This window comes from Carcharhinus amblyrhynchos, unplaced genomic scaffold (genome assembly GCF_965287045.1).
Source record: "Carcharhinus amblyrhynchos unplaced genomic scaffold, sCarAmb.v2.hapA scaffold_43, whole genome shotgun sequence".
Classification (NCBI taxonomy): domain Eukaryota; kingdom Metazoa; phylum Chordata; class Chondrichthyes; order Carcharhiniformes; family Carcharhinidae; genus Carcharhinus; species Carcharhinus amblyrhynchos.
Genome location: NW_027649784.1, coordinates 592,472 through 605,505, shown reverse-complemented (window position 1 = coordinate 605,505; position 13,034 = coordinate 592,472). Strand labels below are relative to the sequence as shown.

The 13,034-nt window shown below is 51.1% G+C and overlaps 1 protein-coding gene across 2 annotated transcripts; it reads right to left on the bottom strand.

The window, feature by feature from the left end:
- Nucleotides 1-6,283: 6,283 nt before the first annotated feature.
- Nucleotides 6,284-11,939, bottom strand: ufsp1 (UFM1-specific peptidase 1). Of its 2 annotated transcripts, none has more exons than XM_080181815.1 (3): nucleotides 11,869-11,939; nucleotides 8,656-8,742; nucleotides 6,284-7,107 (listed from the first exon to the last, which is right to left on the bottom strand). In XM_080181815.1, the coding sequence occupies exon 3, from the start codon at nucleotides 7,090-7,092 to the stop codon at nucleotides 6,442-6,444; it is 651 nt and encodes a 216-aa protein (XP_080037941.1). In that variant the 5' UTR covers nucleotides 7,093-7,107; nucleotides 8,656-8,742; nucleotides 11,869-11,939; the 3' UTR covers nucleotides 6,284-6,441. The 2 variants fall into 2 exon arrangements, with proteins under 2 accessions (XP_080037941.1, XP_080037942.1); XM_080181816.1 differs by lacking the exon at nucleotides 11,869-11,939 and adding an exon at nucleotides 10,163-10,948.
- Nucleotides 11,940-13,034: the final 1,095 nt, after the last annotated feature.

Below are 13,034 nucleotides of genomic sequence, written 5' to 3'. Positions count from 1 at the left end.
CAGTAGCTTTCGCTACCAAATAAACCTGTTGGACTTTAACCTGGTGTTGTGAGACTTCTTACTGTGTAAATGTAAGCCATACCTGTGACACTAATAAATAAACTTTTACTTTATTTTTCTGTGTCCTGGAGTGGTACACATCCACGGTCTTCCATCATAAAGCCAGGAGCACAACTAACTGTGCAGTTCGAGCTCCCAGACATGGTACTTTACAAACAAAATTTGAATATATTTTGTTAATTTCTAGCTCTTAAAACGGGAGAGAAAGTTCAACTCTCGTATCTGGCTACGCAAAACAGTTTGTATCTTCAAGATGAACAGGTCAAATGAAAGTTGAGGCCCGGTGTCAACAAATAAACACCTTTAAAGTTATTGTCAACTTTAGTTTGTGTCTCTGGTTCTTCTCAGCTGGGCTGACTCATGCTAGATCAAGTTTTGGTCTCCTTGTGATTTTAGAATCCCTACAGTGCAGAAGGATGCCATTTGGCCCATCGAGACTGCACCAACCACAATCCCACCCAGGCCCTATCCCGTACCCCACACATTAACCCTGCTAATCCCTCTAACCTACAACGATCTGAGGTCACAAACCAACCGACTCAAGAACAGCTTCTTCCCTGCTGCTGTCAGACTTTTGACTGGACCTACCTCACAGTACGTTGATCTTTCTCTACATCCTAACTATGACTGTAACACTACATTCTGCACCCTCTCCTTTCCTTCTCTACGAACGGTATGCTTTGTCTGTACAGTACACAAGAAATAATACTTTTCACTATATCCCAATTCATGTGACAATAATAAATCAAATCAAATCCTTTGCCCCTGTGTACTCTACAAATGGTATGCTTTGTATAGTGCGCATAAAACAATACTTTTCACTGTATCCCAATACATGTGATAATAATAAATCAAATCATCCTGGGACACTAAGAGGCAATTTACAAGGCCAATCCATCTAACCTGCACATTGTTGGACTGTGGGAGGAAACCAGAGCACCCGGAGGAAACCCATGCAAACACACGGAGAATGTGCAGACTCCACACAGACAGTGACCCTAGCCAGGAATCGAACCTGGGTCCCTGGCATTGTGAGGCAGCAGCACTAACCACTGTGCTGCCCAACAGGGTAAACACATGGGCCTGCAGGGATAGGGCTTAGGTGGGATTATTGTCAGTGCAAACTCAATGGGCTGAATGGCCTCCTCCTGCACAGTTGGGATTCTGTAATTCTATCAGAATGTGCAAACTCCACACAGACAGTGACCCAAACTGGGAATCAAACCCAGGTTTTAAGCCTCAATTCCCCTCACTGATTGAGAGTACGCTTACCCTCTTATTCTTCCCAATCTAAATGGATAAAGGCCCAATCTTTCATCAGAAGATAATCTCTTTATCCCAGAAATCAGTTGAATGGACCTTCCCTGCACTGCTTCTAATATAATCATTTCTTAGGGTGGCACAGTGGTTAGCACTGCTGTCTATTGAATTCAAATTCCACCGTCTGCTGCAGCAGGATTTGAACTTAGGACATTAATCAGCTCTGATGAAGGGTCATCTGGACTCGAAACGTCCAGCTTTTTCTGTTTTTGTTTCTCAGAACATTAACTGAATTGTTGGATTAATAGTCTAGCAACAATAACACCAGACCATTGCCTTCTCTAATATTTTTAAGGCGAAGTTAGGTAGATGCTTGTCCGGACAAGGGTGTCAGGACTTTAGGGAAGAACATAAGAACTAGGAGCAGGAGTAGGCCATCTGGCCCTTTGAGCCTGCTCCGCCATTCAATAAAATCATGGCTGATCTTTTCGTGGACTCAGCTCCACTTACCTGCCCGCTCACCATAACCCTTAATTCCTTTACTGTTCAAAAATCTATCTATCCTTGCCTTAAAAACATTCAATGAGGTAGCCTCACTGGGCAGGGCAGATTCACAACCCTTTGGGTGAAGCAATTCCTCCTCAACTCAGTCCAAAATCTGCTCCCCTTTATTTTGAGGCCATGCCCCCTAGTTCTAGTTTCACCTGCTATTCTAAACAACCTCCCTGCTTCTATCTGTTCCCTTCATCATGATCTTATACGTTTCGATAAGATTACCCCAAGTAAAGAGCACAATCAGACAAGCCACAATCTGACCATGACGGCAGAGCAGGTTTGAATGGCCTGCCTCTAATTCTTTTGAGGCACAGTTCTATCGATCCAGGGCATCTTCCAGAATGTCAACTTTTCCTGTCCAGGCTAGCGAGTGTTTATGTGCACCTAATGAAAGGGACAAGTACAGCTGACATCCAGGGAACACCTTGTTCCGAAATTCCTAGGCCCCGGCACTTCAAGGATAAAGGTATTGACTCAGGGTCAGATTAAGCGAAGCAAGTATTCACAGGACACATTTAACAATGAGTACAAGATAGGGGGAAACAAGACGACCAGAACGAATATTGATTTCTTTGGAGAGTTTGGAATTCAATCGAAATGCTGTCACAGTATCTTACAGCACAAAAGAGACCCTTCAGCCCATTGAGTCTGCACTTACACATGAAAGGCCCTGATCTGCTCACCTAATCCCACTTGCCAGCACTTGACCCATAGCTTTGAATGTTATGGCGTGCCAAGTGCCAATCCAGCTACTTTTTAAAGGATGTGAGGCATCCCGCTCCACCACTCTCCCAGGCAATGCATTCCAGACCCTCACTACCCTCTGGGTAAAAATGTTTTTCCTCAAATAAACCTCCCACTCCCTCACTTCTAACTTGTGTCCCCTTGTAACTTCTCTTTTATTCATTTGTGAGAGATGGGTGTCTCTGGCTGGGCCAGCACTTATTGCCCATCCCTAGTTACCCTTGGAGGGCCTTGGCAGGCTTGTCCTCCATGCCCGTCCTGAGTTACCTGTGGACTCCCTACCAAAGACCAATAAAATGATATCTCCAGTTACCCTGTGATCTCTGCAACCTCTCTCCAGTAATGTTAAACAAGGGAAGGCACGGTGGCACAGTGGTTAGTACTGCTGCTTCACAGCACTAGGGACCCAGGTTTGATTCTTGGCTTGTCTGTGTGGAGCCTGCACATTCTCTCCCAGTGTATTTCCTCCGATGCTCCAGTTTCCCCTCACTGTCAGAAAGATGTGCCAATTAGGTGGATTGGCTATGCTAAATTGCCCCTTAGTGTCTAAAGATGTGCCGGTTAGGTGGATTGGCCATGCTAAATTGTTCCTTGGTGTCTAAAGATGTGCAGGTTAGATGAATTGGCCATGCTAAATTGTCCCTTAGTGTCTAAAGATGTGCAGGTTAGGCAGATTAATTATTGTAAATTCGCAGGGTTTAGGGAATAGGACGGAGGGGAGGGCCTGGATGGAACGCATTTTCGGAGAGTCTGAGTAGACCTGATGGGACTGTCTTCACCCATGGTGATTGTGTGTGGAATTATAGTGGGGGAAATATGTGAAGTCAACCTCAAGTTACTGACAGGTCCAAGTGACAATTCACAACAGAACCTCTTTACAAGTAGAAGAATGTGCGCTATTTTGTGCTCCAATTGCATCTCTCCCACTCAGCAGTCAGAACAGTGAACATTTTTTGAGGTGTCCAGATCACCAACAACCTGCCCTGGTCCCCGCCATGCCGACACTACAGCTAAGAAAGCCCCACCAACTTTGTCGGAAGACGAAGGAAATTTGGCATGTCAGCTACGACTCTCGCCAAATTTTACAGCTTGTGAACAAAACCCAGCCCATCACGCAAATCAGCCTCCCATCCATTGACTCACTTCCCGCTGCCTCGGGAAAAGCAGCCAGCATAATCAAGGACCCCACGCACCCTGGACATTCTCTCTTGCTGCGGCTGTATAGGGCATTGGTGAGGCCGCAGCTGGAGTACTGTGTGCAGTTTTGGGCACCGTACTTACGCAAGGATATTTTGGCCTTGGAGGGAGTGCAGAGGAGGTTTACTAGGCTGATGCCGGAGTTGAGGGGGTTGAGCTATGAGGAGAGGCTGAATAAACTAGGCTTGTACTCGTTAGAGTTTAGAAGAATGAGGGGAGATCTCATTGAGACGTATAAGATGATGAATGGGATGGATAGGATAAAGGTGGAGAGACTCTTCCCGCTCAGAAAGGACAGTAGGACTAGGGGGCACAGCCTCAAGATAAAGGGGGGGCAGTTTAGAACAGAGTTGAGGAAGAACTTCTTCACTCAAAGGGTGGTGAATCTCTGGAATTCTCTGCCAGTTGAAGTGGTGGAGACTACCTTGCTAAATATTTTTAAGACACGGGTTGATGGGTTTGATGAGAGGGGATTAAAGGTTATGGGGAGAGGGCGGGAATGTGGAACTGAGCCACAACAGATCAGCCATGATCTTATTGAATGGCGGGGCAGGCTCGAAGGGCTAGATGGCCTACTCCTGCTCCTAATTCTTGTGTCTGATTGTGGACAAGTCCTCAGGACCGGATGGAATGCATCCAAGGGTTCTGAAAGAAATGGCGGAGGTGATAGTGGATGCCTTGGTGATTATTTTCCAAACGTCGCTGGATTCCGGAGAAGTGCTGGAAGATTGGAAAACGGCTAATGTTACGCCGTTGTTTAAGAAGGGTGGCAGGCAAAAGGCAGGGAATTATAGGCCGGTTAGTTTTAACGTCTGTTGTAGGTAAAATGTTAGAATCCGTGATCAAGGAGAAAATAGCGAGACATCTTGAGGAGAATTGTTTGATCGAGCAGACGCAACACGGTTTCGTTAAGGGGAAGTCGTGTCTGACGAATTTATTGGAGTTCTATGAGGATGTGTCTAGGGCGGTGGATAGAGGAGAGCCGGTGGATGTGGTGTTTCTTGATTTTCAGAAGCGTTTGATAAGGTGCCTCACAAGGGGTTATTACAGAAGGTCGGGGGCATGGAGTTAGGGGTAGGATGTTAGCGTGGATAGGGGATTGGCTGTCAAATAGGAGGCAGAGTGTGGGGGTCAATGGGTGCTATTCGGATTGGCGGTTGGTGACTAGTGGAGTGCCCCAGGGGTCGGTGCTGGGGCCTCAGCTATTTACCATTTATATAGATGATCTGGAGGAGGGAACCGAGTGTATGGTGTCGAAATTTGCTGATGACACCAAGATTGGTGGAACAGCAAATTGCGCGGAGGGTGTGGAGAGTCTGCAGAAGGATCTAGATAGGCTGGGCGAATGGGCCAGGAACTGGCAAATGGAATTTAACGTTGGCAAGTGTGAAGTTGTCCATTTTGGTAGGAATAATGGTAGGAAGGACTATTACTTACATGGTGAAAAACTGCAGCATGTGACGGTGCAGAGAAACCTCAGGGTCCTTGTGCATGAGTCGCAAAAACCCAGCCTGCAGGTGCAGCAGGTGGTCAGGAAGGCAAATGGGATGCTGGCCTTCATAGCGAGGGGGACTGAATATAAAAGTAGGGAGGTCTTGCTGCAGCTATATAGGGCACTGGTGAGGCCGCAGCTGGAGTACGGTGTGCAGTTTTGGTCGCTGCACTCATGCAAGGATATTTTGGCCTTGGAGGGAGTGCAGAGGAGGTTTACTAGGCTGATGCCGGAGTTGAGGGGGTTGAGCCATGAGGAGAGGCTGAATAAACTAGGCTTGTACTCGTTAAGAGTTTAGAAGAATGAGGGGAGATCTCATTGAGACATATAAGATGATGAATGGGATGGATAGGATAGAGGTGGAGAGGCTCTTCCCGGTCAAAAAGGACAGTAGGACTAGGGGGCACAGCCTCAAGATAAAGGGGGGGGCGGTTTAGAACGGAGTTGAGGAGGAACTTCTTCACTCAAAGGGTGGTGAATCTCTGGAATTCTCTGCCCGAAGTGGTGGACGCTGTCTCGTTAAATATATTTAAGACGCGGGTTGATAGGTTTTTGATAGGCAAGGGGATTAAGGGTTATGGGGAGAGGGCGGGAATGTGGAACTGAGACACAACAGATCAGCCATGATCTTATTGAATGGCGGGGCAGGCTCGAGGGGCTAGATGGCCTACTCCTGCTCCTATTTCTTATGTTATGTTCTTCCACCTTCTTCCATCGGGGAAAAGCCACAGAAGTCTGAGGTAACATACCAAACAGCTCAAGAACAGCTTCTTCCCTGCTGCTGTCAGACTTTTGAATGGACCTACCTCGCATTAAGTTGATCTTTCTCTACATCCTCGCTATGACTGTAACACTACATTCTGCACTCTCTCGTTTCTTTCCCTATGAACGATATGCTTTGTCTGTGCGTAAGAAACAATACTTTTCACTGTATCCCAATACATGTGACAATAATAAATCAAAGGAATGATCATGTTATAATAAACCTTGCAGTTGGTGTATATTTCACCAGCTCTTTGTTTTAATTCAAGCATCGATTGTGTGATAAATAAATGACAATACAAGGGAGGGGCAGACACACAAGGGGGGTGGCTTTGGTCCACAATTACAGTGTGCTCTGTCGGGTGGTAGGCTCACACACCCTTCCACTGAGGGAGGCAGAAGTTATAGAACGAATTTTGGTCAAACAGGTCCAGTCTCTTCCAGGCCACCCAGCCTTGCCTCTGGGCGCATTCCTTGTCCAGGGTCTTCCCGGAATAGTGGGGATCCAGGACGAGGAGGTAGTGGTTCTCCGAGCCTGTGCACATGCCCAGGATCCCCTTGGAGGCATTGTCACTGTCACCCCCCATCATGGCGGGGGAGCCCAAGGTGTCAAAGTGCAGGTAAAGCTCCTCCACCTTCTGCAGCAGTTCCCCCCCGCGCCGCACATGGACCAGCTTGCACGGCACGTCGTAGAACTTGTCCACGCACAGCGAGATCTCGAAGGAGCCTATCCAGGTCTTGGAACCGACAAAGTTTGCGGGCTTGTCCTCCATGGCCACCAGCGCCTCCTGCACCTCACGCAGGGTGGGCACCCGCCGCTGCTTTACGTTGGCCTGCTGCAGGATGAGCCAGGAGCAGAGGGTCTGCAGGGTCCGGTAGCCACAGCCCCACCCGCAGTCGTCCGTGCCGTCGCAGCCGTAATGGTAGTAGAGGTAATCGCCCCGCACCAGCGACAGCCGGAGGATGTCTGACTCCGGTTCAGGCAAGGGAAGGCCAGAGTGCACGTTCTTCACCAGCTCCATACCTGACCCCACCACCTGGAATGGAAAGAACCAGTCTATTACGCACAATTCTCCCCCAGTGTTACCCTGAGTATGGCGCCTGTTTGGGTCCATCCAGGGCATGCACGCGAGCACTACACAGCTTTGAGAATCAAATCCAGCTGGCACCAGAACTCCACATGCAACATCTCTCATTCTATCTGCAAAGGATTCTGACTGACCCTCAATGTAACTCTGCCGTCGACAACAATCATGGGGGAAAGGACGAGGCAACAGGATCAGAGAGTAGTTTTTAAGGCAGAGGTAGATTGGCACAGTGGTTAGCACTGTTACCTCACAGCGCCAGGGACCCGGGTTCGATTCCCAATGGCACAGTGGGTTAGCACTGCTACCTCACAGCACCAGGGACCCGAATTCGATCCCCGATGGCACAGTGATTAGCACTGCTACCTCACAGCGCCAGGGATCCGGGTTTGATTCCCGATGGCACAGTGGTTAGCACTGCGACCTCACAGCGCCAGGGACCCGGGTTCAATTCCCAGTGGCGCAGTGGTTAGCACTGCTACCTCACAGCACTAGAGACCCAGGTTAGATTCCCGGTGGCACAGTGGTTAGCACTGCTGCCTCACAGTGCCAGGGACCCGGGTTCGATTCCCGATGGCACAGTGGTCAGCACTGTTGCCTCACAGCGCCAGGGACCTGGGTTCAATTCCCGGCCTTGGGTCACTGTCTGTGTGGAGTTTGCACATTCTCCCCGTGTCTGTGTGGGTTTCCTCCCAGTCTGAAAGATGTGCTGGTTAGGGTGCACTAACCGTGCTAATTCCTCCCTCTGCACCTAAACAGTAGCCAGATTGTGGAGACTGGGAGATTGTTTTTTTACAGTAACTTCATTTGCAGTGTTAATGTAAGCCGTCTTGTGACTGATAAATAAACTTTAAACTTTTTCTGTTACTTTAAATTATTGACAGACAAGGGCGCCAAAGGAAATGGGGCAGGTTTATCCTGAGGGAAATCAGCTGAGAAAAGGGTTGGAGAGTCAAAGTGACTACAGGGAAGTGTGAGGATGGGGTGATGGGGAAAGGCGCAAGTGAGGGATTGAACGCATAGGGACAGCGCACACCAGTGTGTGCTAGAAAGACTGAGTGTGCTGAGTGGGCGAGAGGAGAGCTCCGAATTAGGAGTTCCCCTTTCAGAAAGGAATGATCCAATTTCCTTTTTGAAGGGTTCCATCAAATCCAGTGCTGTCTGGAGCAACCCAGGGCCAAAATATCTTCCCGCTCGCACTCCCCAGATCATCCATTCCTTCCCCAGCTTCACCTACCTAGCACCGAACGGGAAGAGCAAGCACCCTCTTGATTGTGGGTCCCTCCCGCTAACTGTCCTCTGTCGCTGTGCCACGATAACCCGCTCGATGGCACTGCAGAACGAGGTGGCTGCCGTGCACCGTGCTAACATCCAGAGCACTGGACTGAAGCTGCTGTAACTGGAGATTTCGGTCTCTCCATCACGTTATCCCCTCCTCCCTCCCTTCATCGTCATTCAACTCTGACAAAGACAACCGTTTAACGCGATACGTTTACTCACGTCCGCTTGTGACTCAGCAGCACTCGTTCTAGATTCCTTTTCCGGGAGCCATGGGTCTTGTTTCCGCTAACGCCCAGGATGAACGCACTGTTAAAGGGGGAGATCAAACACATACACTGCACATCATTAATGATGAAGCACACCCTCTTCAGATTACAGGATGTACACAGCAGTCAATATTTAATATCCTGGCACCAATCTGACCGAGGGACAGTGACGTGGCTTTTTGAGCTGCTGAGTTTATGTGGCAAATCAGGGGTCCCAAATATCACCTGCACCCTCTGCAATTGGTAAACCAAGCAGCAGCGACAGACGTTACCTTCTTAGTACTTATTGGTGAAAGACAGAGAGAGAGAGATGAAGATTTTATTTCTTGAGGGCTCTACTTTCTCAGGGTGGCACAGTGGTTAAGCCAGGGCTCCAGGTTCGATTCCCGGCCTTGGGTCTGTGTATGGAGTTTGCACATTCTCCCCCATGTCTGAGTGGGTTTCTGACTGGAAAAATCGCATGGAGTTTCTGATTGGGTCCTTAACACAGGGTGAGTAACAACAGCTCCTTCACCCTGGCCGTTGGAAAGCGCATTTGTTCTCTCAGGCCATGTGGGCAGTGAGTGCACTCCTCAATCCCATACCCCATATCACACACATGCACACCATGTCCGCTACGACTCTCACCAACTTTTACAGATGCAGCACAGAAAGTATCCTTTCTGGTTGTATCACAGCTTGGTATGGGCTCCTGCTCTGCCCAAGACCGCAAGGAACTACAAAAGGTCGTGAATGTAACCCAATCTATCACACAAACCAGCCTCCCATCCATTGACTCTGTCTACACTTCCCACTGCCTCGGGAAAAGCAGCCAGCATAATCAAGGACCCCACACACCCCGGACGTTCTCTCTTCTACCTTCTTCTTTCGGGAAAAAGATACAGAAGTCTGAGATTATGTACCAACCGATTTGAGAACAGCTTCTTCCCTGCTGCTGTCAGACTTTTGAATGGACCTACTTCACATTAAGTTGATCTTTCTCCACACCCTAGCTATGACTGTAACACTACATTCTGCACCCTCTCCTTTCCTTATGAATGGTATGCTTTGTCTGTATAGCACAAGAAACAATACTTTTCACTGTATCCCAATACATGTGACAAAAATAAATCAAATCCTTCTCCCCTATGTACTCTATGAACAGTATGCTTTGTCTGTATAGCACGCAAGAAACAATACTTTTCACTGTGTCCCAATACATGTGACAATAATAAATCAAATATGCACATTCTCTCTCACACACGCCAATCCAAGGATGTGCAGGTTTTGATGGATTGGCCGAGCTAAATTGCCCCTTAGTGCTGGGGGATGAGCAATGTAAATATGTGAAGTTAAGGGGATGGGGCCTGGGTTGGATTGTTGTCGGTACAGACTTGATGGGCTGAATGGCCTCCTTCTGCACTGTAGGGAATCTATGAACAGACACACAGGCACATACTTGCGCACACACTCCAAGCTACCTGTCTTTTGTTCTCAAGGTTGCCAATCTCTCACTGCTCCAGTTTCATACCCAACACATTTCTCCCTCCCTTCAGTTCTGATGAAGAATCAACTGGGTGACACAGTGGTTAGCACTGCTGCCTCACAGCGCCAGGGACCCGGGTTCGATTCCCAGCTTGGGTCCACCATCTGTGTGGAGTCTGCACATTCTCCCCGTGTCTGCGTGAGTTTCCTCCGGGTGCTCCGATTTCCTCCCACAGTCCGAAAGACGTGCTGGTTCGGGTGCATCGTCTGTGCTAAATTCTCCCTCAGTGTTACCCGAACAGGCGCCGGAGTGTGGTGACTGGGGGATTTTCACAGCAACTTCATTGCAGTGTTAATGTAAGCCGACTTGTGACAACTTTAAACTGGAAACGTTAACTCTGTCTCTCTCCCTCTCCCCCACCAGATGCTGCCAGACCCTCAGGAATTTTTCCAGTATCCTCTAGTCTCCAAACCATTGCTGAGTGAGTTTAAACAAAGATTATTGAGCTGAAAAAGATGGCAGATTGGTGTAAATTCTGGAAATAAACAAGCAAGAGACAGAGGGAGACGAGGACTGCTGGATGTTAAAAAGGAAATCCCAGCAGGAAGACTAAGTTAATTTAGTTCAATGTAAACACAAACACCATCCCACTGACAGGCTTTAAAAAAAACATAAGGCACTAAGTTAGAAACAAGGGAGAAAAATCCCAAACATATTCAACTCCATGGTTTTATTTAACCAACTAAAGCATTAGGGGATCAACTGGAACTCCCCCTGCTCCCCAGCTCGGAGCTCTCTCTCTGTCCCCCTGCTCCCCAGCTTGGAGCTCTCTCTCTCTCTCTGTCCCCCTGGTCCCCAGCTCGGAGCTCTCTCTCTCTCTGTCCCCCTGGTCCCCAGCTCGGAGCTCTCTCTCTCTCTCTGTCCCCAGCTCGGAACTCTGTCCCCCCCGGTCCCTAGCTCGGAGCTCGCTCTCTGTCCCCCTGGTCCCCAGCTCGGAGCTCTCTCTCTCTCTCTGTCCCCCTGGTCCCCAGCTCGGAGCTCTCTCTCTCTCTCTCTGTCCCCCTGGTCCCCAGCTCGGAGCTCTCTCTCTCTCTCTGTCCCCCTGGTCCCCAGCTCGGAGCTCTCTCTCTCTCTCTCTGTCCCCCTGGTCCCCAGCTCGGAGCTCTCTCTCTCTCTCTCTGTCCCCCTGGTCCCCAGCTCGGAGCTCTCTCTCTCTCTCTCTGTCCCCCTGGTCCCCAGCTCGGAGCTCTCTCTCTCTCTCTGTCCCCCTGGTCCCCAGCTCGGAGCTCTCTCTCTCTGTCCCCCTGGTCCCCAGCTCGGAGCTCTCTCTCTCTGTCCCCCTGGTCCCCAGCTCGGAGCTCTCTCTCTCTCTCTCTCTCTGTCCCCCTGGTCCCCAGCTCGGAGCTCTCGCTCTCTCTCTCTCTCTGTCCCCCTGGTCCCCAGCTCGGAGCTCGCTCTCTCTCTCTCAGTCCCCCTGGTCCCCAGCTCGGAGCTCTCTCTCTCTCTGTCCCCCTGGTCCCCCATCTCTCCCCTCCCACCACCCCCCGGTCCCCATCTCTCCCCTCCCTCCACCCCCCTCATCTCTCCCCTCCCTCCTCCACCCCATCTCTCTCTCTCTCCACCCCCCAATCTCTCTCTCTCTCTCTCTCTCCCCCACGCTCCCCAGCTCGGAGCTCTGTCTCTCTATTTCTGGATTTTTACCTTCTCTCTCTCTGGTCTCTTCACAAAATGGCGGCCGATGGCAGCCACGTCACCGCTGTAACCCCGCCTCTCCTGACGTCACCCAGTGGACCCGCCCTCCGACGTAACCCTCTGTCGCTGCCCCTTCCTGACGTCACCTTTCCTCGCCCCCTCCTGACGTCACACTCTCTCCCCGCCCCCTCCTGACGTCAACTCGTCTCCAGCCGCCCCGGGGGCGGCTCCATCCTATGAGCCCGCCCACTATACGTCTGCCGTACTAACCCTGACCGTTCTTTACGTGACTCTCCCGCTCCGCCCCCCCCCCGTGAATGTCTTCCACCCTCATATGTCACGACACCCCTCTGACCCCGCCCATCTAACGTCACCATGCTGACCCCGCCCCTTCTGACGTCTCCCGCCCGTTGGCCCCGCCTCCTCTATGGCCCCGCCCCTTTCTCCGATCACCCCCTTGGCCCCCGCCCCTTTAAGACGTCACCCTCCTCTGGCCCCTCCCCCTCACCCCGTCACTGAGACTCTCCCCTCACTACCCCCCTCACAACCTGCTCCACCCCCCTCTCCGACCCCCTCCTCACCAACCCCACTGCCCCTCTCACTGACTGCACCTCACTGGCCTACCCCCACAGCCCCTACCTCACTGCCTTCCCGCTCACTGCCCCCCCACAGCGCCTCCTCACCGCACTCCCCTCACCACTGCCCCCCACTCAATGAGCCCCCCCTCACCACCCCCCTCCTGAGCCCCCCTCACCACCCCCTCACTGCCCCCCAGCAACCCCCTCACTGACCCCCCACCACCCCCTCACTGCCCCTCCTCACCGCCCCTCACCAACGACCCTCACTGCCCCCCCCACCGCCTCCCCCCTCACTGCTCCCCTCACAACACCCCCTCACCGCCCACCCCACTGCCTCCCTTCACTGTCCCGTACTGTCCCCCCACCACCCCTTTCACTGACACCCCCCTCACTACCCCCTCATCGCCCACCCCCACCGCCCTCCCCTTGCCGACCTCTCCTTACCGGACCCCCCACCAACCCCCCTCACTGTACCCCCACCCCTTCCACTCACTTCCTGCCCCCTCTCACCACCACCCCCCTCACCAACCTCCTCTCACCACCCCCTTCTCACTGCACCCCCCCCTCACCATGCCCTCTCACCGCCCCCCCTCACTG

Coding starts and splice junctions, on each gene's coding strand:
- ufsp1 (XM_080181815.1), bottom strand. CDS start 7,092: ATGGAGCTGGTGAAGAACGTGCACTCTGGCCTTCCCTTGCCTGAACCG.